The 25,274-nt window shown below is 50.0% G+C and overlaps 6 protein-coding genes across 6 annotated transcripts; 2 read left to right on the forward strand and 4 right to left on the reverse strand.

Annotated features, from left to right (window-relative positions):
- Nucleotides 1-515: 515 nt before the first annotated feature.
- Nucleotides 516-1,752, reverse strand: P153DRAFT_148786 (uncharacterized protein). The gene has a single exon (XM_033662184.1). It carries the CDS (start codon nucleotides 1,344-1,346, stop codon nucleotides 681-683), a length of 666 nt encoding a protein of 221 aa, XP_033518042.1. The 5' UTR covers nucleotides 1,347-1,752; the 3' UTR covers nucleotides 516-680.
- A 1,232-nt stretch (nucleotides 1,753-2,984) lies between these two features.
- On the reverse strand, nucleotides 2,985-3,512 carry P153DRAFT_391376 (uncharacterized protein; the record flags this gene model as incomplete). Its single annotated transcript, XM_033671054.1, has 1 exon — nucleotides 2,985-3,512. The coding sequence occupies one exon, from the start codon at nucleotides 3,510-3,512 to the stop codon at nucleotides 2,985-2,987; it is 528 nt and encodes a 175-aa protein (XP_033518043.1).
- A 912-nt stretch (nucleotides 3,513-4,424) lies between these two features.
- P153DRAFT_148796 (uncharacterized protein) lies at nucleotides 4,425-5,197 on the forward strand. Its single transcript, XM_033662185.1, has 3 exons — nucleotides 4,425-4,499; nucleotides 4,557-4,817; nucleotides 4,871-5,197. Exons 2-3 carry the CDS (start codon nucleotides 4,643-4,645, stop codon nucleotides 5,062-5,064), a joined length of 369 nt encoding a protein of 122 aa, XP_033518044.1. The 5' UTR covers nucleotides 4,425-4,499; nucleotides 4,557-4,642; the 3' UTR covers nucleotides 5,065-5,197.
- Nucleotides 5,198-8,452: 3,255 nt separating this feature from the next.
- Nucleotides 8,453-9,151, reverse strand: P153DRAFT_361886 (uncharacterized protein; the record flags this gene model as incomplete). Its single annotated transcript, XM_033667035.1, has 3 exons — nucleotides 8,453-8,693; nucleotides 8,732-8,947; nucleotides 8,985-9,151. The coding sequence occupies 3 exons, from the start codon at nucleotides 9,149-9,151 to the stop codon at nucleotides 8,453-8,455; spliced, it is 624 nt and encodes a 207-aa protein (XP_033518045.1).
- A 1,348-nt stretch (nucleotides 9,152-10,499) lies between these two features.
- P153DRAFT_412683 (uncharacterized protein) lies at nucleotides 10,500-15,784 on the forward strand (the record flags this gene model as incomplete). Its single annotated transcript, XM_033672115.1, has 11 exons — nucleotides 10,500-10,517; nucleotides 10,671-10,797; nucleotides 10,994-11,073; nucleotides 11,106-11,782; nucleotides 11,999-12,077; nucleotides 12,256-12,851; nucleotides 13,129-13,516; nucleotides 13,558-14,046; nucleotides 14,133-14,609; nucleotides 14,699-15,444; nucleotides 15,520-15,784. The coding sequence occupies 11 exons, from the start codon at nucleotides 10,500-10,502 to the stop codon at nucleotides 15,782-15,784; spliced, it is 3,942 nt and encodes a 1,313-aa protein (XP_033518046.1).
- A 7,187-nt stretch (nucleotides 15,785-22,971) lies between these two features.
- On the reverse strand, nucleotides 22,972-23,768 carry P153DRAFT_412686 (uncharacterized protein; the record flags this gene model as incomplete). The annotated part of the gene is made up of 1 exon (XM_033672116.1): nucleotides 22,972-23,768. The coding sequence occupies one exon, from the start codon at nucleotides 23,766-23,768 to the stop codon at nucleotides 23,088-23,090; it is 681 nt and encodes a 226-aa protein (XP_033518047.1). The 3' UTR covers nucleotides 22,972-23,087.
- Between the last annotated feature and the right edge of the window lie 1,506 nt (nucleotides 23,769-25,274).

The following is a 25,274-nucleotide window of genomic DNA, read 5'->3' on the forward strand; positions in this document are numbered from 1 at the left end:
CGCACCGTCACAGCCCGGCTTGCTGCCACCACCGCCGCGCGCAGCATGCATGACGACTCGAACAACCTCACCCAGCAGCTGCGGCAGCTTGGCGACGCGCCGTCGACCGAACACGAGACGAGGCTAGACTGTTTCGAGAAGACCCTTGCAGACACCCTCGACCACGGCCAGCTCGCCCTCGCGTGGCGTGCCGCCCACTTTCTTGGCACTCACTACGACCGCGGCGTCAGCCTCGACAAGCTCTCTATCCTCGGCCAACACGCACCCACCGAGTGTCTGCCCCCGCCAAAAAAGGTCAAAGGCAGCACGTCGAGCAGAGTCGCATACAGCATCCACGTCCTGCACGAGTAGAAGCCCCAGTTCTGGCAGGAGCTCTACCGCAAGCACGTCTACCTGCCGTGTGAACCGTCGGTGCGCTTTGTCGAAACCCTTGCCAATATATCAAAGGAGATTTCCTTCGCCGTCTTCTGTCACGCCGCCGCACAGCGACTGCGTGACTTCCCCAAGAACCGCCACGGCTAGAGACTGCGCGAGGTTGCTAGCCCGGGTCGGTCACGTGTGCTTTAGCCCGTCGACATTGCTGCCATCGAGGAGCTGCGCCAGAGCGGCCATCTCAACCTCGAGTTGTTGGAGGGCGAGTCTGACGAGGAGTTGGACGAAGAGCCACAGAATGACGACCTTCAGCGAGGTGTTTGGAGAATCGACGAGCACATCCAAAACGAGCCGCCTGACGTGGAAACTGCACGCGGCGACCAAGGCGTGCAGCTGCCCGACGATGACATCGACGACGACTTTCTCACTCCCAGTCGCCGGCCTGCCAAGCGAGTATGACGCCAGTCGCCCAGCAACCGCCCATTCGATTGTGTGGAGCTTCGTCGAGGTGGGCTGTTGCAAGAACTGCCCTCTACCCCGGCCGTCTTCCCCACCACGCCCACGCCCATGCCCCGTTCAGAACCCACCACGTTCCCACGGTTCGACACCCCCAGCTCGGCGCCATTCGTCGCGCTCGCCGAACAATCCGTCAGCCCTGTCGATCGACTCGGCCAATACCGCACACCCAGAGACATCCCCGTGAGCCACCCCGTCAACACGACGGTGCCGGACATAACACAGCTCGACAAAGACACACAGCGTCTAGCCGATGACTTTATGCAGCGCGCCGCCGAACTCGACAAGCTGATCGACGACCTCCGACTGAAGTTTTCCTTGGCACAGCAGGCCGTGCAACATGCGCAGCAAGCCTTCCAAGATATCGAGACTCGCATCATTACCGCGTTGCGCAGCGACCTCGACGCGCTCAACCTCGACGCCGCACCTTCCCAGCTCCAGCAACCCAAGGCCGCCATTGCGAGAAAGCAGGCGCGTCTTGATTTGGTCAAGACATTTCACGTGGAGGAGGCAGCGCGGTATAATGCCCTGCGCCAGAGACTTATGGTCGCTGATGGCCGGGATGCGCATGGAGTCGGTGGGAGATAATATGTCTTCCGGGCGAGATGGTGGATCAGGAGACGCTGAACGATTTAGGAGAGTTGCTTGAAGAGCGTAAAGCGAGGCATGGAGAGCTTATGCGGAGGCAAGACGAGTTGAAGTGGGTGGTGGGGCAGTTGGAGATCTTGGAGGGTGTGCGGAGGTGGTGATGCCAGGGAGGGGTGCACATCATGTAAGACCTTAATTCACCCTGAATACAGGATTTCTCAGGAACACACGTCATGCTAGAAGTAAAGTTGAAGATAGTATTGAATCCTTGCTGCCTTGCCTTCTCGCTTGTATTGTTATTGAGATGTCTTTCGAGTCTCCCCTTGCAGCGGCGCTACTTGTCATCCTATGAAGCAAATCAGCAGCATAGCTCGCAGCCAAGCACAACATACGTAGCCGATTCCTCTTTACGCCGTCGCGACACTCCCACGCACTGTTGTAGCCCATGTCCTTGGCCAGAGAGTTGTCTCGCATGTCCGGAAACTCGCCAAAGGCACTGCCATCTACACTCTTCTCACCCAGTTTCGGAAGGTAGACATCCTGCTTTTTGTCCGCCTTAGTAAGAATCATGCACGATGGGCATAATGCATATTTCTTGAAGCGCGCGGTCCTCGGCGAAGGTAACTTGGCACGTTGGCGTATTGCAAAGCACGAAACGATACATGAATGCCTAGAGGTAGAGCGCATTCGCAAAGTAAACATTGCGCTCCTAGCATTGGGCGTCGATACTCCATGGCGCGTTGAGCCTGATTGTCTATAGATACGTTAAAACACCTGCTATGTCAAACGAAAGGTCAATTGGATTACCCGCAACCTACAGAAGTTGTTTCTTGTGAATATACAACTTGTAAAGTGAGGAAATCACTTACATCAGCGACCGAGCGAATTGTCATACACGTGCGACGCTAATGGGCGCCCTGTTGAAAGCCAAAAGTATAAACGGCAATGCGGTAAACGGGATGATAGCGGTACAAAACTATACGGCGAATATAACAGTAGGAACAGTTTGGATATCAATGTTCATGGAGCGTGTAGTGGAGTTGAAGGCATGTTAACAATCCAGCCAATCGGTCGACGCGCCCCGCCGACATCGAGGCTTTCACAAGGTTCCGCGATGATCCTGCTCTGCACTTCCACGACCTGAGACGCCGGTACAATTCCGCTAGAAAGCCATGGCGACTCCCACTACCCATTTGTGCGATAAATATAACACTGGTGGCATCACAGCGATTTCTTCACCCGCGGTACCGATCATGACGTCACGGTTTGACGACGTGAAGCGCTGCGGCCTGGAGTGTAATGAAGTCCGCCAACAACCCTGTGGAAGGCTCTGTCACCATAGCTACTGCAATACGCGCATTACAGTTCAGAGTTCACATGTTTGACACGGCAGGACAAAGCCCATCGGAGCGTCGCTTGAGTTTTGCTGTATGTGCAGTTTGCAGTCCCAAGATATACGTAAATCAATGACTCCAACAAGCCGCTATACCCCGAATCTGCGAAAGCATTTACACATGGTCTAAATGGCGCACCCTCGACAGCCCAACAACCACGGAGTAAATGGGCTGGAGGCGGCTTAGAAACACGTGAGACGAATTCCCAGAGCAACACCCCGCGGTTTGGAGGTTTGGGAAAGGGTGCTTGACAACATAACCGGCAAATACGCCGTTGATATGTTTGAGCGCAACAACTCGTAACTCCACACCCGCGTTTTCGTTTACCATGTCGGCAAATCTTCGAGTGAGCATAAGAACGAACCTCCAGCGCCGACTAGCATACATCGCCGAAGACGCCAAGTCCATCGCTGACGTGCAGCGTGCATGGAAGATGCACTTCAAAGGAAGGGGTGTCTTCGTACTCTCATCAGATCCTGGATCCTGTCGGATTGTCAGAGTTCGGAGAAGGCCATTGCGTCGCAAACGCAGTATGAGCTGGCTGAGTAAAGGATAGCGAATCGCGGGAATGAGAGGGAAGAGGCGATGGAGGGGGTGACGATCTGCCAGAAGTGCCTGCAAGACCAGACGGATAATCGACATACTGGTTGAGCGTTGTGGAGTTGCTTTAGAGGGCGAGGCCTAAAGTGAGACGTCCGCTGATAATAACACATGTATAGTTGTTCGTGTCTGCCATGCAAGTCTGCCGCGGAAGCAATGCAGTGTATTCTTATATCTAACTTCTTCTCTGGTGTTCGCGATTCAAAGGTTCGTCTTTCAAATCTTACTTACTTTCACTTCCTCATTGACCTCATAGGCGATGCGCATGCTCGATCGGTCGATCTCACGATCTGGCTTTCACTCCGGAATCTCATATCACCACGCGAAAAGCCACGGCCACCGCTCGTTTGCTAACGAGCCCAGCCTTATTGCTGCTATCTCCCCACTCACCACATCACATCGTCACCGCACCACCGCAACACTGCGCTGTTGAGCTGACCTCGACCTTTACAAAAGGTGTCTCTCGCGCGACTACCAGGCATTAGGGCATAAGTCATCGAGCGACATACCGGCTGGCTTGTCCAGGTAACAACGCGCGATTTCAACTCAATATTGACACTGACCTGGCACGCAGAATCCTCTACAACCACTCACATCACTGTACCACCCGATCCACTCTGAGCTATCACCAATCCTACTGTGGCTCCGACCCGACTCGCTGTGACGAAGAGTATCCCTCGAGCCCGACAACGCCCAGCGCGCCGCCGACCGATCAAAAGAAGCTGATTCTGTGTATGCGGCAAGTCGCATTTTTGACCGACTATTCGGACTGACGATTTGAGAGGTCGCCATCCTTTGCGGCCAGTAAATCCCATCGTCTTGACTCACGTCCGACCGGCATCGAGCTCAAATCTCCATCGAGCACACGATAACCGGCCTACACGCAATCCCGCACCTCACTTTATCTGTCAACTGCGACGCCACAGTGCCTCGATTCCAACCGCAACCCAGGTCTAACACACTGCCCAACCAGCCCAGTCTTGGAAGTTGTCGGGGTATTCATCGGCTGCATAATCATACAGCTACAACGTATGTAGCCAGCAAATCGCATCGTCGCCACACCATCCACACTGACCGTTCAAGTAGTATCCTCCCCAGTCAACCTCCGCCGCAAGCTGTGCAAATCGACCCATAACAAACAAATCCACCGATCACGCCGACAGAAGTTTATTATGGACGCTAATAAATCCGCCGTCTCGATTTCCAGTGTTGCAAAACCTGCCCTCCCGCCAAGGCCTGTCTCCTCGAAGTCAACTGTCTCGAAGCCTACACAACCGCCCAGGCCTGCGTTCAAGCAACGTCGCACTAAGAAGGAGGAGAGTCTGCGTTTAATTCTCTTGCGGCACAGTAAGTCCAAGTTTCTCTTACGGCCTACAGGATGGCGACTGATTGCTGTGCAGAGGCAAGTCTGGCTTATGAGGACTGGCTCCACCACGTTGTCACAGTGTTTTGGCTTGCGCTGATCGCTGCACGGGACGAGGCCAAGATCATGGACGAGGATAACGATACCGCTGATGCCGAGCAGCGAGCGCTTTCTTCTGACGAGCGCAGTGAGGAAGAAGAGATGCGCGATTGGGTGCTGTTTGATTTGTAGGAGGATCTCTGAGCTGAAGGTGCTGACAACATGGCTGTGTCGGATGAACAAGTCTGGTTCAAAATTGAGGACGGCCTTGATGTCCAGGAAAGCGAGATAATGTCGGGAAATAACAACGAGTGAAAAGATGATGAGTATCACTTGGAAAAAGAGATTGGAGCTGCTAGGGTATCCGGGCACTAGACGACGGTGCAGGTACTATCCTAGAAGCAGCTGTATCCGCGGGACACGAATGTAACAGAGATATTTCAAGTTGTGGTATCGTCCAGGACCCATAATAAACTGCTCACTGGGATCATTGGCGAGTTTGAAAGTGCCTGGCTTTTGGTTGAATGTGTTCTCAATCTCGTTGATTAGAGTTAATGGGCCGGATGACACAGTAGTATCTAGGATTTGGCTTGCTTTCTGGTTGTGCGCTTGGTTGCAGTTAAGAAACATGTTTTCTTTAAGTTTTCTCCTTGATGACCACCGCAGGTACTGGTTGAGTAACATAGTACCAGATTTGAATATACACGATTACCCCTTGCTAGCAACTAACAATCATCATGCATGCCTTTCCCGGTTCACTGTGGTGCATAGTGTCCGCTTCCAAACGTGGTAAATATGTAGCGCAGACAATTCACAAGTACTAGAGTCTACAACGACACCTAATTCCGCATGATGGAAATTGGGTATAGTGTGTCCGAGTGTGGCAATTTGGGGTGCATATTTGTCTGGTCAGCAGGTTCTTAAAGTTCAAACACCATAATATATGCCACCTGTTCTCTTATACCCTCGATTTCAATCCGTAAACTTTGAACCATAATGGGTGGCTATCTCCTGAGATATGTGCTATCTATTAACTCTCTAAGATAGATTCTAGATTGAGCCGCGTAAGAAGATCCATTGAATGAGATTTCAACATCCAGCCGCTAAATAGAAGTGGTCCTCACCAATATCCGTTGTCGCGTTTCTGTAATATCTCACTTTCTGTTTTTGTGCTACTGTTATAAGAAGACAACAAGTGTTTGTGCGTCCCTAAGAGAGCTTTTGCAATCATCACGCTTGGGTACTAGTACACTGGGACCAATACCTACGACGTTGCGATATCGTATTGCTTAACCGCTCAAGCTCAACCTTTTCAGGCTTACACGTAAAACTCTCAGCTTGGCGTCCGCTGGATGGGCTATCAATATCCGACATCATTCCATAATACCAGGTTTACTAGTGTACGGAGACAACCATTTTCCTCATTAATTGGCGTTGCTCCAATTTCTTCCACTCTTCTCCTTTGGGACTTATAGTTTATCGACATATTCACCTAACAAACGAATAGGGCTCCGCCGCCGCAGAAATGCAACTTGGTATTGGGAGAGACGAAACAGAAGGGATGAAGATCTGTAGAAGAGCGACTAAAGAGTGTAGCTGTAGGACTGGGGCTGGAAGCTCACTTTGTAGGAATTAAGTGATAAAAGTAGAAGCTGATGTAACCAGTGCAGGTCGATCTTTTGTCGTTCATGGTCGACGAACTATATCGTTTCATCTTGGTAGACACATTGTCCTTGCAGGTCGGCATGTTTTCGACTACTGTTTATACTATATACTAACGATTCTCTAGCTTACTCCCTTCTTTGTACATTATACCCGTTTGATCGTTGTCGTACGTTCAACCGATTCTGAGTTTAGCTAGTGTCTACTTACTTGGATCAGCGTACGTTCATCAGCGGGAGACCTGACCCCCACTCTGTAGGCACTTTCTCTAGAAAAACTCGCTTACTTTTGGTTATTCTGCTTGGTATCACAGCATATTCATCACGCTGATATCTTGGATTTGTATGCCGTACGTACTGGAACTAATTAACCAAGTGAGACGTCAACCTCGGAGTTCCTTTGAGAACCAGCCTGGAGACGGCCGTTTGTTTGCTGGCTCACTCAAGGCGTGAGCCATAAAAGCTTTGCCATTACGCAACATCGGTATATATCTCTCTTTCCTCGCTATCGAGGTGCACAAAATGAAACCTGCAGAAAATTTAGCTTACCTGGCCATATTCTTACACGATCGTAGATAGTGTAGTGCAGTTCATTCAAGATATTGTGAGAACCGTGCCCCTACTATGTCCGTCACTTCAAATACCCATTAACTGAGTCTATCTTGGCTAGATATATGATAGTGGTCCCAAAGCAACTTGTCAGGGTCCTATACATACATGTCAGCCTGCGTTGGACACTTGTAAGATCACAACACTATACTCCGATGAATTAATTCAGACAGCTCTACAGAACGACGCCAGCAAATCATTCAACTCCATTATTGTTGTACCCAAGCATTGTCAACAATCTACATATCTCAGTGTACCATTGTTACGCTGTCAATGCATTTGCTTCGATGCCAGTTCCCGATGAGCTTATGTAGAACAAACCCTCGACTTTCCAGAGCACCCTGACGCAACTTCAACCGAAAACCTTTCACGCAGTTCATGATTTCGACGAGGTATTCGTAAGAGCCTCCGCTCCACAGCATTAGAGGAACATAGCCAAACTCCGCACTGTTGCGCGATCTATCCGCACATATGTAGAATTCGTAATCTGACGCAAATAAATCATGAGAAGCTGGCGCACATTAAATATTGCCAATGGGCCAAGGAAAGAGTTGGATTTCGCCCGTTCAAAGACGCAGACAGTAGCCAGAAGCCGTTCAGAGTTTGAAGGCAATTATCTTTCTTTACTTGGCAACGTGTACCGAATGACTAGTTTAGTCACGGAAGTGGGCGCTCCTTCTATCGACGGAGCCTATCCGGGATAACCAGGCTCGCATAAGATTTCCTATCTTCTGAGTAAGGAGTCCTCGCAGCAGTATTTGTACAACTTGGCAACACTTTGCTCCTTCTAATTCAGCGCATCGAAATCTTTCCCCTATACGCACACATTTCTTGGTAGGCTGATACCCTCAAGTTATAACAAGTGCCATGGATCTAGATTGCAGGGGAACAAGCTTGTTCCGAACAATACACAGCGTTGCGTTTCGATTGTCTATATTGAATGCTCCTTTGCAGCCAAATTCATGCAACGCATGTCCGGACTGGCACTTGTTCATTGCCAGGCTCCACTCTCCAAACCAGACACCGGCCAGTACGCGAAAAGAACCCCTGGGTTTGGCCAACGAGACACGCCATGGAGAACTTGCTTTCAGAGATGAATGCCGAGTGTAAATACTGTATTCGCGAGAAGCCCTTGCGTGATTTGACGGGTTTGGCGGGTGGGCAGGGTTGTGCCCAATAAATGAGGTGCTGGATACTACGGTTCAGATAATGAACACAGTGTGAGGACAAGCCCCGAGTTCGGCTGATAAGATGCGGCAGTAAGAATCTAGTCCGACCAGGCAAATGTGGTCGCTACTGCGGTTCTTAGACTAGCAAGGAATGACCTGCGCGAGCGTAGCCTTGAGGAAGGCGCCGATACGTGCTGGATCCTTGGTTGTTTCAGGTGTAGTGATGCGGAAGGCGAGAATGCTGGCAATGGCGCCGAAGTCGCGGCGGACAATAGTTTCGAGGCTGTCAATGAGGCCTGGGCCGAGAGTCTTCTTCATCAGGTGGCGCAGTAGTGGCAGGTTGAAGTGGGCGGTACCAACCTTGAGGTCGACATGGTCGCGGCTGTACAATTCATGAAGACCTTGCTCATAATAACTTACTCGGCCAGGTTTTCCACCGGACAGCAGATCATCGGTAGCTTCCCCTCGACTAGGTGCGCTATGTAGACGTTTTCACGCCTGCGTGGTTCCTTGATAGAGCTGCTGTCGTCGGCGGAGAGTCCCATAATGCTGAACGGTGCGAAAGAACGGCAAGTTATGGAAATACCGTCGTCTTTGTGAAGCGGAGAGTTCGCCGTGATACCAACTAGACTTGAACTGACACAGGTGTATATAGAAGGATGGACTTCCACACTCGGTATCGCGACCTTGAAGAGCGGTCATCATGTTCGCGATGCGGTCACCAGGCAGGAAGCCACAAAACGGCGCTATATCTGAACCCGGAAATTGAACGGCACGCAGAATCTCGTTCCTGGTGGTGTACCCCAATTCTGGTGCTGATATGGATCTACCAGTCCGCATTGCCAAACCGTACCCAAGCGGGCCCATAAGCACGCCATACGGCTTTGTTCTGTATGCAGCCTAATGGCTATCACTTTCAGTAAGGGGAGTTCTTCGATATTGAAGATACCGTCTAGTAGCTATTTATATTGTGTGTGCTAGAGAGAGGAAGTATAACGAAGTTGGTGAATATCGTCAACCACAGACTGTTTGGGAAGAGGAGAGGGAATAATGCGCAGGTCTTTCTGGTAATATGTGAATATCTGAAAAGACTCTTGATACTGATGCCCTGTGCCCGACTTTTGATGGGCCGGCCCAAAGTTGCAGCCTGGTATCAACCTCCTGTTCCCCTTCCAATACCGTGTTCGCCGTCTTGGGTCTTGTACTATCATGATTTACTATACGACTTCTCTTTGGTGTGTGGAAAAAAGGATCTAATCCTGGGTAAAGGTACAACAGCAGCATACGTGATGTAGAGTCTAATATCTGTCTTAGAATTTCACGATTAGTTCTCAATTATAGACTTATTAAAGTCCGGCCAGGAATTTATTTATAAGCACAGTTATAATTCTCAAGTTAATACTGCATGCCCAGTTATAAGTGACTTTAATAAGCTAGAAATGTTTTGTGCGTGCACGACAACAAAGTTATGTACACGAACTTGATAAAGTTTCGCCTTCTCTTGCTAATCAGATCATGTCGTTGATTACTTGGAATCGACAGGAGTTTCTTCCTTGTAATGTATTTTGACATTGAGATCAGATATTATATTCTGCTGTTCGCGTTTTAAGCAATTCGTTCTATGTGATTAAGAAGCTTCTAACATCCCGCTCTAGTCAACGAGCAGATGTAGAGATAAAGTACATCTATTCTTTGCCTACGTTTATACACTCTGTAACTATTGCTGAGGGTCCTTTCTACTATATCTATGTTAAGCTCAGTGCAGCAATGCTCGCGTAGATATTCTCGAAATTATAGAAGTCTATTATGCTCTTGTTCTTGAAGAACTTATGACCCGAGCAAAGTCACCCAATGTTGAGAAGTTATTCAAAAGTCACCAGCCAGACGTATTGACCTATGTCTTCTTCCAAAGATTGACTAATCTATTGGTTACGAGAAAGCAGTTCATTTACAAAGCTATAGAATAACTATTGCAGATCACATCCTAATGTTTAATAAATTAACAAGGGGATACACATGTGCGTCTACTCGACCCCATAGACTAGAAAGAGCTGGTAAATACCATTTGATTGGTGCTGTGGTAGACATGTTGACAGCTCTGATAACCTGCCTCTGAACTACACAACGGTGTCTACTTCAATTTATCTATACTGCAAACACCCTCGGAAAACCATACATCCATCACAGCATGCAGCTTCTTGAACCTGTGAGTCTCGGGCCGACTGTTGGCTAATCGAAACGTGTTGGCGTGTCGGCATTCAGCCCCTCGTTTGGATTGCAGCGGTGACTTTGGTGTGCCGTCCTGTTTTTGAAGTTTCTGAGAATTACACTCCGTTGATCTGTTAGCTGAAATTTGCAGGTTCAAGAAGCCGAATCATGGGATATCATAATCGGAGCATCACGCGAGCTTGAACTTACACATCCGATATATACTTTTTATTTGTATTCTGGTCAGCGGTGCCGAGTTAGCAAGCTCACAAACAAGCGTCAGTGCCTGAGGAGATGGAAACAATCACAATTCGCACGAACTGCAAAACCAGGAAGCCTGTAACGGCGACGACTTATCTCAAGGCCGGTCCTCGATGGATGCGAGGCAATGCGTGCATCAAGACGGGCTGTGGCTGCCAGATCAATAGGATTGATTACTCTATTCAATCTCGACACTGACACTACAATTGATAGATCAACATTTGTTCCCATCTTTCATCCGTTACCAATCACTATCCGGTACTGGCGAAGAGATGTCACGACTTTCCCAAGAGGTAGGACAAAGAGCAATACTTGGATGACGTAGTGGTCTGATACCACATCTCCTTGTGTATCCTGTATCTACCTTTTCCCGCGAGCAGCTAATGTCATATCTCCCATGTGCAATGAAAGTTTCGGAGCCGGAAGCTCGTGGCCAGACGCGGACACGGTTATGTACCTGTGCCAGAAGAGGATCTTGATCTACGACGAGTGCAAGATCAACGACGGGTTCAACTACGACAACGTCAAGAGGTGGACATCGGAGGCTCCGGTCTCGACGCTGGGCAGGACCGGCTACTTGTCCCAGACCGCGTTTAAAATCTCGAATCGCGTCCCGCATAACGGGAAGGCCGCCATCAGCAACAGCATCAGGAGGAGGTTGACGATCTACCACGTGAAGAAGCAGCTGACCAAGTTCAAGCCCGTGGACCCGCCGGAGATCACCACCTCGGTCATTCTCAAGTTCGTGTCCCTGTGCGTGTCTGTAGCCAACGCCTACGATGAGGCCCCCACCTCGCTGGCGACAGTCCTGTACACGCTCTTCCGCACGAACGTCAACAAGATTATGGCTGGTCTCGTGTACGACGTCGGGGCGAGCAGGTTGGAGTGTGTCCCTGCCACAGCCGCTATGGCAATCAGATGCGGGGTCACGCCCAAGAAGTTGTGCTCGGCGTTCAGCGCCAAGTCGTCCAGGCTGGTAACCTACCCAGAACCCGGGCAGCCGTACGTAAACTCAATCAGGGTCGCGAGGAGGGAGCTGACCTTTACGCGGCATTGACCACGTGAACAAGAAGGTGGCAATTCGGATTCCGCAGACAGGTCCGACCACCAGCCTCAACATGAGCGTCAACATGAAGTCGCTCTTGTATGACATCATCTCCCAGTACCCGACCAGATGCTCGCTTCTGAGCCAGATGTTGGCCTCGGACGTGTCCTTAGAGACCTCGGAGAAGAAAGGTACCGGAAGCCGTATAGGGACGTAATCGAGCACCGGGACTGGATCGACAAGATGTTGGAGGTTGGGAACAGGGTCGTGCTGATGGGCGTGGGCTTGCTCGAGATTGCAGATAGGATCAGATCCCGGACTACAACACCGTGTTGGACAGGCTCGACACCCTGTACAAGATCAGGGACTCGTTGAGGACGGGGAGCCCGCTTTGTGAGGGAAAGGCGATCATGATGCTGGACGACTGCAGACTCGGCAACGCGGCCTACTGCGAGGACCTCGACAAGACCACGTTCATATCCATGCTCTCAAATTACACCAGGAACTCGACTGCGCTTATCATCCTGAGCTACGTTATGGACGACAAGGTGCGCAAGATCGAGTCCCACGACGTAGACGGGTGGTACGGCCTGAGCCACACCCCAACGAGATCGTCTATAGCAGCCTGAAGGTCAACGCCATGTTCTACACGCGCTATATACGGATGGGGTCTACGCCCTTGGGCTCGATCAGAAGCGCATACGTGAAGGCGACCTCGCACTACACCATGAACCTCAACGCGAATGCGAAGCGCGGCCAGCTCAAGAAGTCGCCCTCGAACAGTCTGATAAAGGGGATCAAGGTTGAAGACGTGGAAGAGGTCATCACCGCCATCGTGGACGTGAACACGGACCCGTACGAGGTCAAGACCTTGGTCACCTACACCTTCCACCACTCGAACGACGACTGGATCATGCCTCAATACCCCGAAGACGAGCTCACTATTCGATTCGGGTACATGGTCAACAACTCGCCCTTTATCTCGACCGGGTTCTTGTACGACATCAAGTCCGCGGATGAGCACACGTAGGTCACCGACCTGAAGCTCCGGGCCAGGTGCTTGCTCAACCTCAGGCTGGTGTAGGCGAGGCGTTCGCTATCAGATCCTCAACGTCAACGGGTCCAAGCTCGAGACACTCAGTCAGGCTTAAATCACGCTGTGGTTCAGGCACGTACATCGACACCACAATCGGATCCAAGCACAAGCACACGTTGGATAATATGACCACCAGCAGCAACACCAACGCGGTCGACGACAAGGCTAAGAGGGTCTTGTACAAGATGATCAGTCCAATCTGTTCAGAGCCAGCCCCACCATCACCCCCGTGAAGCAGACCGTGCCCAATGAGAGCAGGTTCGACAAGCCGAGGAACAAGCAGCCGATCACAAACCCCGTCGCCACTCCCTTCACCAACAGGACCGATAACCCAACCGTCACCCCCAGCAAGCCCGGCTTCACAACCAACTACCTGGCTACAATCACCAGCGCGATCCCGAACCGCGTCCCCAGTCCAGCTCTGATTCATCCTCCAATTACGTCCCAGCACATGGGCGGAGTCATGCCCAGCAACGCGAGCGGGACGGCCTTCGAGGTCCAGGATACGAACATCGGCTCGAGCGCCAACAAGCCCGAATGGACGACTGAGCCGCTGCAGACCATTCAGCATCTTACCAGAATAAGGATCAAGCTCGTAGTCATGAACGAGGCCAGATGAACAACAGCTGGCCTAAGCGCAGAATCAGTCACGACTTCGCACGCATTGGCTTACCCAAGCTCTCGATCGCGCCCATCTTCGAGATCCTGAGGGAATCTATGCCCGCGGTCCTAGAAGAAATCTCCATCACCAACGGGTACACCCACAAGCTGTACGAGGCGATGAAGATCATCTCGGGCATGAGCTCGTTGGCGATGGCTGTAGTCGTGATCTCGGTTGCCAGCGAGTCTGAGATGGAGAACGGGAAAGTAGTGCCGACCCAGGGCAAGTACGAGCTCAGCGTCAAGATCCATAACGTGTTCCACATCAGGCGCGTGAGCTACCACAACCCAAAGCAGTCGTCCTCAACTGGGTTCGAGGTCCCAGACAACATCTTCACCGAAGCTGAGGCCCTGCACCCAATCTCAAACGTCACCTCAATGTTGGGCGCAACTTCGAGCGCATTTGCAGGCAGAAGCACCGACCCGTTCTCGAGCTTCAACGCGGCCCTCGACATGAACTCAGACGTCGGCAAGCTCCTGACCTAGGCAAGTACAGGTACACAACCGTGCTCGGTTTGTTTATCATCTTCGTGTTCCTCCTCTCCAACCAGATCGTGAAGCAGAACCTAATCATCGACTGGATTATAATCGGAATCTGGACGTGTTCGTCATCGAGATCAGAACTGGGCTCCGAGCCGTACCCGATCACGTACGCCGGCATGTACTTGTCCGCAGTTGAGAAGGTGAAGGCGATACCAGAGAGGAAGAAAGACATCATTAACATCTCGAAGGTGAACACTGTCCAGGCCACCATTGGGAACCAGTGCATGGACGCGACCTTGAAGATGATGTCGAATCTTAACACGATCTCAGACTCAGACTCGTACCCAGATGTGTACAGGGCCACGATGATGGTCGCGAACTTGGCTCTACTCAGACACGTGTGCGTCAGAATCAGCCCACATGAGAACAGGATCTTGCCGGCGTTCGCCACTGCGCTCGCATACTCGCCAAGGCTTTGCATCGGATGCACGCCCTCGGTGCAGGTCATGAGCCAGATCATATCCATGAGCGCAATCAAGGTCAAGGTCAGGCAGATGAACTTGATGAAGAGCACGAATACGACAGGACTTAGGACTAGCCATGAGTACACGTCTAAGTTTGCGATGATGCTTAGAGGTTTGTATATGTGCTTGGAGGCGGGCGTGGCCTTCGTCAACTCCTTCCCCGTGATTACCAACGCAGTGTCGAAGAAGCGCTTGAGCTTGTCCCTCTTCTCGGAGTGGTCACGGACATCGTTATGATACACAGTGCGCATGGGTTTCGGATCACCGTTATCTCTATGGGCGCCAACGCCGACAAGTCGATAGACGACGCCACCAGCTTGTACCCGGATATGAACAAGCACATGAGGCTGACCAAAACCATAAACCCCGCCACAATGTCGCGCATGAACGTGAGCAAGAGCGAGTCCCACAGCCCGATCGACGACAAGATCACGATCAGAGAGTCGCACCTCGACACGATAGTGAATAGGAGTAGGTACATAACTGCGGTCACTGGCTTCAACTGGGTCACGTACCCCAACTCGGTCTTGGACCAGTTTATCGGCCTGGGGGCGGTCGGATCCGCAGTCGAAGCACTCGTTGATCAGGCACCTGACCAGCTTCTCAATCGGTTCGTGGTCTCGACCGGGAGCCTGTACAACAAGATGAGTGACTACGATCTCCAGTATATGATGGAGGGTATGGACGTGAACGAGAGCGTGACCAACCGCACGCCCATTAGCAGCAGCACGAACAAGTTCTACTCCGAGACCATGCCTGAGTCCACCAGTGCGCAGCGAAGCGTGCCCGTAAATCCGTTCATACAGGCAATCGAGAGCACACAGACAAGCTCCAACAACAACCCAAATAGGAACAGGTAGAACTCAGGACCTCGAGCGCAGGACTCCAATAACAACTCGAACGTACCCAGGTTGTAGCCCAAGAACAACAGCCCCTACATGTTTCCGCAGAGGAGTCAGCTCGGGCAGTTGCTCGACCTCACGGGCAAGGGCGTGTCCCAGCAGGTAATCGTCGTCGACAACATCAACCAGAGGTGCAATGAACTCATGATGACGATAAAGCAGATGGGGGCGGACATGATTGAGATTGTGAAGAGGCAGACGTTCATCTCCGACCGCTTGAAGATAGACAACCGCATCACCGAGGAGGCGTCCGCAGAAGCCAATAAGCATCTAGAATTGAGATCCGTCTTATGAAGTCTCTGAAGGCCTAGAGATGTAAATCTTCTGCTAGCGCTGCGTTCAGTAGATCTAATCAATTCACCATAGACCGAAAGTACGTCTCCGAGATTGGATCTGTGGGATGGCGTACCAACACGCAATTATTCAGCAATATAGACGACTGTTGGCGATGAAATGTACAGTCCGATTGCGACTGTGAATGTTGGAAAAACAGTTTACTAAATTTAGTAGGAGATTAAGCTCTTACACGGAAATAACCTCCCAGAAGCTTTTCCACATTGTTTGTATTCACTAGCTAGAGAAATCTGTAAGGGCAACCCACTCTTCGCGTTTAGGCTACACCCACAATCACTATTGCATAACAGTATAGGTCCAAGAAGTGGTAAGCTGCAGAACAAAGCTCTCATCCAGTTGCAGATACACTCGAAGCAAGCCCAATTGCATAACTTCATCGTCGCTACTGTGACCCAAAAAGATGCTATCTAACTTCAACACAAAACATATGGCGCATACACATGGTTCGGATAACGTTTGCCGATTTTTTCCTACTTCGAGCCCTGGAGCGACCAGTAATACAGGTATCACAATGCTGAGCAATATTTCCACCGAGATCCTCTCACCGCGCAGCCGTTATGGTGATCTGCCCCACCCGATACTACCAGAAGTAGCACGAAGGCCGCATGTATAGAAACGAGGACTGTAATAGATTCTGCAACTTCTGGTATGATCTTATCCACTCTAGCAATTCCAACGCCGATCGACAACATGACCTAGTCACGTCCGACGTTGGCGTTCCGCGGCATGGCAGAATTACTCTCTTAAAATGCGAGCTGCTATGGCACATGCTAAGGTATCCTTTCCCTCCGAATGGCTTTGTGCTCGAAGATTTTACCCAGCTGTGCAGCCTTGAAAGGGTCCGAGATGAGCGTAATAACGAGCTCCGGCAATAATGGGTGCCAAGTTTCCTCCTATACCGGCAGGTTCTTTTCCCGTGGGGCGATAATCGGCGAAGGATGAGTAACCTCTGGTAAAGTGTTGAGAACCGATCCAGTGTACAGGCAGTAGAAGTAGCCAACCGAATGTTGGCTATTCAGGACCTCGGTATCTTATAACCAAATTAGAAGGCAATCAGATTTGGTAACGATTGGGGAAGATTTTCCGAAGACGACCTGTTGCGTGAGGCTTTCGTGACGAAGACTGAGATGGAGGGCATAGAGCTGTTACCCAAGAAAGGACTAGAGGGACTGGATCAAATTCTTCTCTGTGTGATGGGTTCTGGAACGTTCACTATGCCGATACCTTGGGAGATAGTGATCAGACCTCCATCGGCTTCGCAGTCGGAACCAGTAGTAGAGTTAAGCTTACGTTGCTTGTATAGGAGCACAGAAGACGGTAGACGTAGATAATTATATTAGTCTAGGACGTCGATCTCATCAAAGCACTGGACGCATTGCATTGTTTTCGATCGTCCGATCCAATGGCTTGGCATTTTCATTGCGCAATTCACGGTAACCGTTCAACGGAGTGCTAGTTCCCTTATTGGAATCTCAGTACGCTGTGTCATACAAGCGCGGCTGACTAGAGAGTCTCGATAGTATCTCAAGATCTCTGTAAAAGTGAGCTTTGTAAGCTCGATATGATCTGTTGTTAATTACTTCAAGAACTCATCGAGTGTTCTGTGCACGGTAAAATATATCGTCGCTTGCGAGTTCTGCGCTTCTAGAGGTTCACGGCCAAATTGTGCTTTACATTTCCAATAATCAATATAACAGCTCTATAAGTTCGTCTTTACAATGTTATATGTGCACTTACTCGAATCTTTAAAGCAGCCATCAGATCAGTCAACACAGCAAATTAGCAACCGTTTTCACTTACTCGAATACTATCATAGTACACACCTGATAGAGTAGCTAGGAGGTAACTTCTTCTTCCTTGGGGTACTTAAAGTCGCGTTAATATAATGTCTGCTTGTTCTATAGTGCTTTACGAAATACCTTGATCACACGTGACTTGCGTATAAGCCGATTGGATGATTGACTGGTCATGACGTGGCTAGTAAATTAGTAGTATAATTGAGAGATCAATGGATTATTAAGCCTACGCACGTGATCTCGGGGCTGGATTAATTTGACTCCGAAACAGAACCTTCACCAGCTCAAAGCAATAGCTTATATTACAGCTTTATTAGCAGATTTTCAGCTAGGAGTTATTTAATAAACACAGCATCTTTTACTACATTAGATACTATAACCACCTTGTGTAGCGTCGCGAATCTAGAGCTCCGGACATCTAACCGATAGGCTGATACGCAAGTCACGTGTGATCAAGGTATTTCGTAAAGCACCCATATTGGTCCACAATATCTTCCTGGATACCGTTCCACACACTACCACTCAGGCTCCCCGATCTGAAACTGCTTGATCCTTTCGATCTTTCCAAGACTTTTACTGTGTATGTTCAAGATCATTCTGCAATTTCTTGACAGAATTCTGTATCCGAACTAGTAGATTGAAGAGCTCGAACGTCATATCCGCTATTCCATCCATATTCGCCTCCAAGCTCATCGTCGCGCATTCGAAGCTAACGAGCTTCAATCTTGCGCCTCCAGTTATGCTAAGTGTCTGCATTCAAGATGTGAAACGTCGGCCTTGGCTTAGGCCATACCTCGTCGGTAGTGAGCTAGCATGGCCTTTGGTTCAGGACAGTAAGTCCGGTTTAGGGCTGGCTATGATCTGTCAGAACAAGTTGCAAACTCTGAGACACTTTCTACCCCTGTCATGTTCGATCCCCAGAAGTGGCTTCCCGAGGGTGCAGTGAATATTGGCGCCGTGTGCACGCTTTCGCGCTGGACGCACCTGGTCTAGAGACGGGTATGCATCGTCCGAACATTCAGAATACGGCATGGCTTCAAGATGGCGACTGCGTTTGGGGGTGATTCTGGTCAGATAGAACTTCCAAAACATGTCAATCTAAGGTTTGAGCAACAAGAGGCTTCTACATTAATGGTTGAACAGACTGATGATAATGCACCTGTATCATCCAAAGCGAGTAGCGTAGGGAAATTCCTATCAACGAGATGGCGAACTAGAGGATCACGAGCAAGTATGACCGGAAGCTAACAGTAAATGATGACGTTTGCTCCAACCCCTGAGCCCTGGTCCTCAAGGAGTTGATTATGATTGATGTTCCCCCTCTCTCACTCGAACCGTGTCTGACTTGAGGCCGTGGTTGTCAATCAGAGCATTGACAGGATTTGATCGCTGTCCGGTCGTCCCCATTGAAGATTTCTACTTATTCGATCAACCCATCCATGTCAAACGCGTGCCTAGCCGGCAAATTAGCCCGAAGGACGTAGTGCTTTGTAATAAAACTGATCTTACGCCCTTCTTCACACGGTCTTGGCTGCGAGACCACGCCATGACGTGCTCCAGAGTAACTGTGTATAGGGAATTCTCAGAGGCGAAGAAGTCATCTCTCTGCAATTCACAACAGCAACCAACTGAGTAGTCCACCGGCATCTTTCCCTACGGGATTCTGAAAGGTATCCATACCAAGCGTTTTGCAGCACTGCTAACTCCTTGCCACCCAGTCGTAGTGCTGAGCTTTTTTGATAACCCAACAGCGAAGGGATCTAGAGCACCAGTACGTCGATCAATGCAAATCCTGCCTTCAAGCGACATGTCTTCTGGTGGAGAGAACATCTGGAAGTTGCAGCTCGTGCCAAGTCTATCACTGATATAATTGAAACAAGTTTCAGCATTGATGAACGCCTTGTTAGAGAAGGTTTAGTCGCCGGGGCGAGAAGAGTCAGAGTTGTACTTCAAAAGAGTCCAGCTGCCATCAAAGACGGTGTGCGACTTTGAAAGAAACTCGCTCATGTTCATTGGCTGTGCAGCATTGCATCAGATTCTTGGTCATTAGCCTCGTTGGACGCAATCTTTTCCGGCAGTCATCACGCAAGCTTTTGTTCGTATTAGCACCACGATGACATCGTGATCCCATCTGGTCAACCTCTCCCATTCGATCTTGAGGCTGTATAGGTGTCTGAGAGGATGAGCGAACATGATTGTCGCTCTTCAGCTCTTCTTGCACGTCGTTTAACTCGTTTCGTTGCCAACCGACCTCAGCCCCAGAAACGAGTACGAGGCTTTCAAAACCTTCGCCTGCATCGTCTAGGGTTTCCGCAGGTCACGCGATGTAGCTGGTAATATCGCCACAACCTCCTAGAGTCTCATGGTAGATATAGGACATTGATAGACTTCGGCTGGGTTGGTTGATTGTAACGAGGCTCCGAGGTTTTCTGCAGCGCCGTTGAGAGGTCTTATCCAAGTACCATGAATTGCACTTGGTGAGTATGAGTTTCCCGTCTGATTAATTGGGTCATTGACTCCTACCCTCTAGCTCTGCGTATTGAGCATAATTGGACCTCAGAGCATACTCATATCAACAGATGGTGTTAAGATGAAGCAGTGTGAAATATTCATAGTAACTGTAAAAACGAGGCAGTGCGTAGAAGCTTGAGAGAGATGAATATTGAAGCGCATAGAGTGACCCATCGAGATAGTTCTCTGATAAAAATCCGTACTCGTAATCAAGGCCAGCCAAATGGAGTAGCTTCTGTGAAGAATAAACCTAGTGATCTGATTAATGACAACTCAACCCAATCTTCGCAAGACTTGGAGAGTAATAAGGCGAGCTTCTTGCGTGCTTGCTGTGGTTGAATCTTGCTCCCATTGCAGTAATGCGTCGCACTTCCGAGCTCGATACTTACACTAGTCGTCTTCACCTCAGATCGGCGCCCAGCGCGACTTGTCAAGTTCCATCAGACTTGTCCAGCCAGTGAGGTGACAAAGAGCGCGCTGTGAGACAATAAATGGTTGCTTGGTGTCCGCTTGGGTCGAGGCTTCGAATACCCAATATCTTCGGATGGATCGAAGTCTGCGCGCCCATACGCAATCAACCACGCTATGCTTGCTGCAGTAAGCGGAGCTTCGAGAACGATAACAAACAACTCCCTGTCAGGCGAGGGGAAGGGCCTAGCACCTTCGCGGTGAGGCGTCATGAGATTATCGGTCGATCTGTGGCACTGCGCCGCCAGATCTGGCAACCAACACACACGTGTAACTTGCGTCGCGGAGTGAGTTCTAGATCATAGTCAACTGCTCATTGCACAGTTCAATTGCCGAGAATTGAATATACTTGAACAATATTGCTCGCAAGCGATATCTATTTGTCGGAACGGAACAGAGAAACACTGTCAATCATGGTTTCTGTAGGTGCCTTGACTTATCAGCATCTGGATAGCTTCGAGCGACCGGCTATCAATTTTTCCAAGCTTCCAATCCTTAGCTGTGAATAGATGCCGTGTACAGTTGCTTAACCAGCTTTCTCGTGATCCGACCCCAAAGTCGCGCAAATATCGAGTTTTTCCTATCTTCTTAAAACATCGCCAGACATAAGGACCCATTTCATCTTGCTGAAGTCGAGCTTTCGTGCTAGTCCAGGCCAGCTTGCTGCACATTGAGAGCTGCTAGACGCATGTGACGATCAATGTTATACGGTTACAAATGCCGTTGCGAATGTTCCGGCAAGATTCATCCGCTTTCGACTCGATGTACCCTCTCAGCCCCAATAATCGGTGACAAAGTCGACTACACGCAGTAGCATGATTTGGGCAATGCACTCGCGATCTCTCATCTCCGTCGAGCGCTTGCTGCTCGAGGAATCTTGCAACTGTGTCTTTGCCTTGAGCCTGTAGCACCCACGCTAGATTTCTTACGGAGGTCTGCATAGAATGGTGGTACATCCCGATCTCTTTCGATTTTCCTCCAATGACTGGTCACATGAGTACTTTCGAGTCTAAGTAGTTGCCCTGCAACTGCAATACCAAGGGTGAATTACTCATGCTTGTTATTGTGCACCTCCCTTGAGATCATCCTCTGCGCCTGCTGATGGGGTCCTTCCGCTTGGCTGTATCTCCCCCAGGATAACAACACCCCTGCCAAGATTCCTAACGCCAGGTCCATGACCGCAAGCGCAGCAATGAGGATATCTTAGGCCTTGTTATCTCTTCCGGTCTTCCAAAGATACCATGCGGCATCCGTGAATGATCGTGCCCATGCTTTCAATGACTGAAATCGGGTGTGTGTAACAGAGCAGTTCAACGTGTGGAAACAGACTCGGGCACTTTGCCCAGTTCCCGAGCTAGCCTGTGGGGAACTCCCGTGCCTTCAGCTAGATGTAAGTCACCTTACACTGCTCTGTCTGGCTTGATATATCAGCTAGGATGGAGTGCGAAGTTGCGTAAAAGATCGTATAGTGGATCTATCTCTCTCAGCCGTTGCAGTTAGAAGCGAGAACGCCCGCAAGATGACAAAGTCTTAGTCAAATACGCCGCCTAGCTCATCTTTGACCGCTTTTCCTGTCGTTACAATAGCCCCAACGGGCTTTCGCAATCGATACTCAGAGACAATATGAAGACTGAGGAAGCTTCTCAGTGACAGCAGGTCCGCAGCCGGTGGCCGCTTTCGGTGAGATCGTAAGATGATCGTTGTGAGTCCAAGTTTTGGCTCAGGCGCGAAGTCTATCACGAGCTCATTGCGAGTTCGAACGAAATCAGAAGAGAAAACTCAATCATAAATTCTCGTTCGAATTCGAGTGTTTGCCCCATCACGAGCTCGTTGCAGGTACGCTCTACCGTGAGCTGCAGCTAAGATATATATCATTGCGATACTACTTCGGAATCATTCTAGACGAACCTCATCGCATGTTTGAGGCAAGTTTGAATGGGAACTTCATCGCGAGCGAGAGTGTGACGTGATTCGCGTGCTTGAGTGTAACCTATAGCGACGTACCTTGTTGGAAACTTCAATGCCCGCTCAACTGAGTTGTCAAGAAATTCACAGTAAATATTGTCAAGGAGGTCATTGAGAAACGTGTAAGTGAAGACGGGGGTGTCTAGGAAGTTGATAAAAGCGGTTGGGATCTTTGAATTTGGGTTTCACGGGCAACATCGAGCTCCCGGCCAACTTCAAAGGTGAGCTCCGCTTCTCGATTCTGGAAACTGGACAATTGGAGAATATAGTCACAGCATGTCACATAGCGAGAAGCATGCGGCAAGGTGCTTGGTTAAGGCAACCCTCTGCTTTGTTTGATCTGCGCTGTGGTTGCTTTGATACACGTGCACCAAGACCACATATTTTCCCGAGCGTGTTTGTCGGTGATGTAAACGTTTTGGTTATGATGCATGAGAATGCCTGCGCGTCATATGCCTCGTGTCGGACTATGACCCATTTTGTGTTGGTCTCCAACCCCTCCTCTACTCGTCCACATTCATATCCCCAACCAACGTCCTCTCCTCTTCCTCCATCTTCTCTAGATGAACACACAACCTCATCCCTTTCATCACTTCAGCCCGGAGGGTGAGCAGACTGATGCGCTTCGCCATGTTCTCGTTGTCTTCAATGAGGCGTGCTCTGTCCATAACAAATTGGCTTCTCTCTTCCGCGAACTTGACGCGGTCTTCCTGAAGTGCCTTCTTCTCCTCAGAAAGTCGCGCCTTGCTGAGCTCCAACAATTTCAGGTCCAGGATGAGATCGTGCGAGTAATCAATGATACTCATTAGCAGGCTTTGTTTCGATGACTTGATGCCGACGAAGGGAATTGTGACGGTGGTCATGCGTCCGCTCTCGGCCGACAGAACGGTCAGGGCTTCCTGGCGGAGGATTTGCAGTGCGCCGGTTGGAGATAACGGCGAAGGCGGCGAAGCAGGCAACTGCTCACCGTTGGCCAGCATGAGAAGCTGGGCTTCAAAGCGGAAGAGCTCAAGGGGGCTGCTTTCTGTCGTCATTTCGAACGCAGGAGGAGGTGAGTGCGTGATGGTGGACTGTTGAGTGTCTTGGAGCGGGTGGGCAATGGCGTGCGCACCACCAAGCGCAACTGTGGTATGAGAACGTGAACGGCCCGTGTTGGGGCGGGTGCTTAATTGAGGTGCCTGCATGCTGGATGTCGTACGTCACGCGCTTTGCAGCTGGCGGTGTTGGTGACGAGGTCGTAGATTGAGGACGCAGGGCGACGCGTGTAGCGGCGGTCAACGTCAACGTCACGCTGGAATCGCATCCGCGATCCGTCGTGAGCGGCCATCCGTGCGTAAAGCGGGGTGAGCAGTGCTGTGGTGAAGGTGAAGGAGGATTGGCTAAGCCATCGTGGGCGTGACAGGTCTGTTTTTCAGTTGGGCATGTCTTGCGCTATGTCGAATTAGCATCATAGGACGAACAGGATCTTGAGTGACGAGCGTGATGGTCAAGCGTATGTAGTGGGTGGTGTGCAGCGGAAAGGTGTAGCTTGCTGACGGGTGTTCTGGCCGAGTTGAAAGCAGAAACGTGCTGGCGTGTAGGCATGAGAGCATGCGTTGAACCACCCTAACGTACTGTGACCAGCTCGCTTTTCTCCGGTACGTCATCCATCCGTTCTCCCCTCGTCGCGGTGATCCAATTAGCACCGTCATGGCAGCGAGGTGAGTGAAGTGGGATGACTCCACGATGCTAAGCAAAGATTTTTCGTTTGTATCACTGACTAGAATGACACATTCTGTTACGAATAGACGTAAACCGAGACTATCTCAGAAGCGGACAGCAGTTTAGCATTTCAAGCGCGCGGTGTCCCTATATTATGGCTCTGACCTTGAGCAGTTCCAGCCATAAATCTCGGGAATTTTACTGTATCGCAGTCTCAAGGGCCTGTAATTAAACGTGCGACGACCCAGAGATTGGTGATTTCACCGAATCTATTGCTAAATTGAATTGGTCCTGTTAACTAGTAGTTGAAAGAATGAGCTAGAAAGTAAATTATACAAGCTTCAAGTCTAGTACATAGTCTAACATTCTATACACGGGAATGTAAAGTAAGACATTGTCTCATAATTAGGCTTGTATACTTATGGGCTACGTCTTGTTCACGTGTTTTTGTAACACAGCTTAGCGTTCGAGCAGTTCATAAAGCTCATAATCTACTATCTCGTGATATGACATTCAGACCCGAGCCTAGTTCTTCCTTCGTTCCAAGTTGAGTAAATATTCGAGTTCTTGCCAGCTACCACGCTCTCAGCCGTAATCAGGATCATGCTTCCCCTAGTCATCAGATTCAAGTTCCCGATGAAGATACAGCCCAGAACTGAGCTCGCATCCGTGGACACACTGATAATCTAGTCCGCCATCGACATCCTCAGCATATTCTTGATCTACCTCCCATCTACACACACGGCGGAGGTGTATCAGTCAATCTCGAGCTTGGCTATGACATCGGTCGTGTTTTTGTTTAGGTTCTTACTGGTTTTTATCCTTAGAAAAGCGTCCTGGAATGCAACTCAGATACTCTCTTTTCGCTGTGAGCACAACGTTGTCCACCTCTTCCATCAGAGACACAATCAGGTACCCGCGTACTATCATTTCCTCGGCTGTTGCTGTCCTGTCAAGCAAGCTTATGTACGTGTAAGCATCCGCGGTCT

Source organism: Dothidotthia symphoricarpi, assembly GCF_010015815.1.
Source record: "Dothidotthia symphoricarpi CBS 119687 unplaced genomic scaffold P153scaffold_28, whole genome shotgun sequence".
Lineage (NCBI taxonomy): Eukaryota > Fungi > Ascomycota > Dothideomycetes > Pleosporales > Dothidotthiaceae > Dothidotthia > Dothidotthia symphoricarpi.